At 54.7% G+C, this 1,622-nt stretch overlaps 1 protein-coding gene across 1 annotated transcript in view; it reads left to right on the forward strand.

Moving 5' to 3' along the window:
• The window catches only part of NBEAL2 (neurobeachin like 2), a 33,746-nt gene that overhangs the window by 6,543 nt on the left and 25,581 nt on the right, over positions 1–1,622 (forward strand). Inside the window, exon 3 of the mRNA XM_027704874.1 lies at positions 934–1,015. Within this exon, the coding sequence (XP_027560675.1) occupies positions 934–1,015 (82 nt within the window). The remainder of the gene's footprint in view (positions 1–933; positions 1,016–1,622) is intronic.

Raw genomic sequence — 1,622 nt, forward strand, 5'->3', positions numbered from 1 at the left:
GGGGCAGCCCCACAGGGCATTGAGGGGACCCCCCATCTCTTGGTCTTGTGCCCCCCCCAAAAGGGAAGAACCCCCTCTTTGAAGAGACCAAACTGGTCCCAGTGATGCTGGTCCCAGTTTGCCACGGTCCCAAAGCATCGTGGTGTCCTGTGGGATGTGCACCCTGCTCCCAAAAAACACGGGATCCCAAAAAAGCACAGCATCCCAAAAAGCACGGGATCCCAAAAAGCACAGCATCCCAGAAAGCACAGCATCCCAAAAAACACAGGGTCCTTTCCTAAAGTGCATCACCCCCCAAAGAAATCCCAAAATACAACATTCCTCCCCCAAAAAGCGCATCCCCCCCCCAAAGTGCATCAGATCACCCCAAAACACAGGATTTACCCCCTCTAAATCATGTCACCCCGCAAAAAGTGCATCATCATCCCCCTAAAGTGCATCAACCCCCCAAAAAGTGCATCATTATCCCCCTAAAGTGCATCAGATCACCCCAAAACACGGGATTTACTCCCCTCAAATCATGTCACCCCCCCAAAAGTGCATCACCCCCCCAAAAGTCCAGCATCCCCCAAAACACAGCACCCCCCAAAGGTGGATCATGAGCCCCCAAAACACAAAAACCCTCCATCACCCCAAAACACAGGATTTACCCCCCCAAATGGCAGCATCCCCCCGTATTTCGTGCCTTTGGGATCCCCATGAAATCCCAGCATCCCCCCAAATCCCAGCATCCCCCCAAATCCCAGCATCCCTCCCCAAAATCCCATCCCTCCCCTCCCTCCAAAGTGTCGAATCCCCCCAAAAAAGTGCGTCGCCCCGCCCCAAAACACGGCGTTTACCCCGAGAAACACGTTATTTACCCCCCAAATCCCGAAATTTTCCCGTCTCCCCCCCTCCCGAGGGGAATCCCCCTCCCGATGTTTTGTTTCCCAGGAACCCGGAGAACATCCAGGCGGACAAAACGCCGGGATTCCTGGCGGAGGTGCTGAGGCTGCTGCGGGTCTGCGGGGACAAGGTGGGCACTTTTGGGGCCCTGCCCGGGCTCTGGGGGCACTTTTGGGGGGCAGTGAGGCACTTTAGGGGGGGTTATGCACTTTGGGGGGGGAAACTGTGTTTTGAGGGATGCAGGACTTTGGGGGTGATGCCTTTTAGGGGAGTGATGCTGGGATTTGGGGGGTAAATCCTGGGTTTGGTGTGATGGGATGCACTTTTGGGGTCGATGTGCTTTGGGGGGAATGATGCACTTTTGGGGTTTGTGCTGTGTTTTGGGAGTGATGCTGTGATTTGGGGAGGTAAATCCTGAGGTTTTGGGGTAATGGGATGCACTTTTTTGGGGTGGTGATGGGTTTGGGGCAGTGATGCTTTTTAGGGGAGTGAAGCTGGTATTTAGGATGTAAATCCTGGGTTTGGTGTGATGGGATGCACTTTTGGGGTTGATGCGCTTTGGGGGGAACGATGCACTTTTGGGGGTTGTGCTGTGTTTTGGGGGTGATGCTTTTGGGGGGGTGATGCTGGGATTTGGGGGGTAAATCCTGCGGTTTTGGATGATGTGCTTTGAGGGGAATTATGCACTTTTGGGGGATGCTGGGATTTGGGGGGTGATGGGAATGGGGGGGGGGGGG

The sequence above is a fragment of the Neopelma chrysocephalum genome, unplaced genomic scaffold, assembly GCF_003984885.1.
Source record: "Neopelma chrysocephalum unplaced genomic scaffold, ASM398488v2 Primary Assembly neopelma1_295, whole genome shotgun sequence".
Taxonomy (NCBI): domain Eukaryota; kingdom Metazoa; phylum Chordata; class Aves; order Passeriformes; family Pipridae; genus Neopelma; species Neopelma chrysocephalum.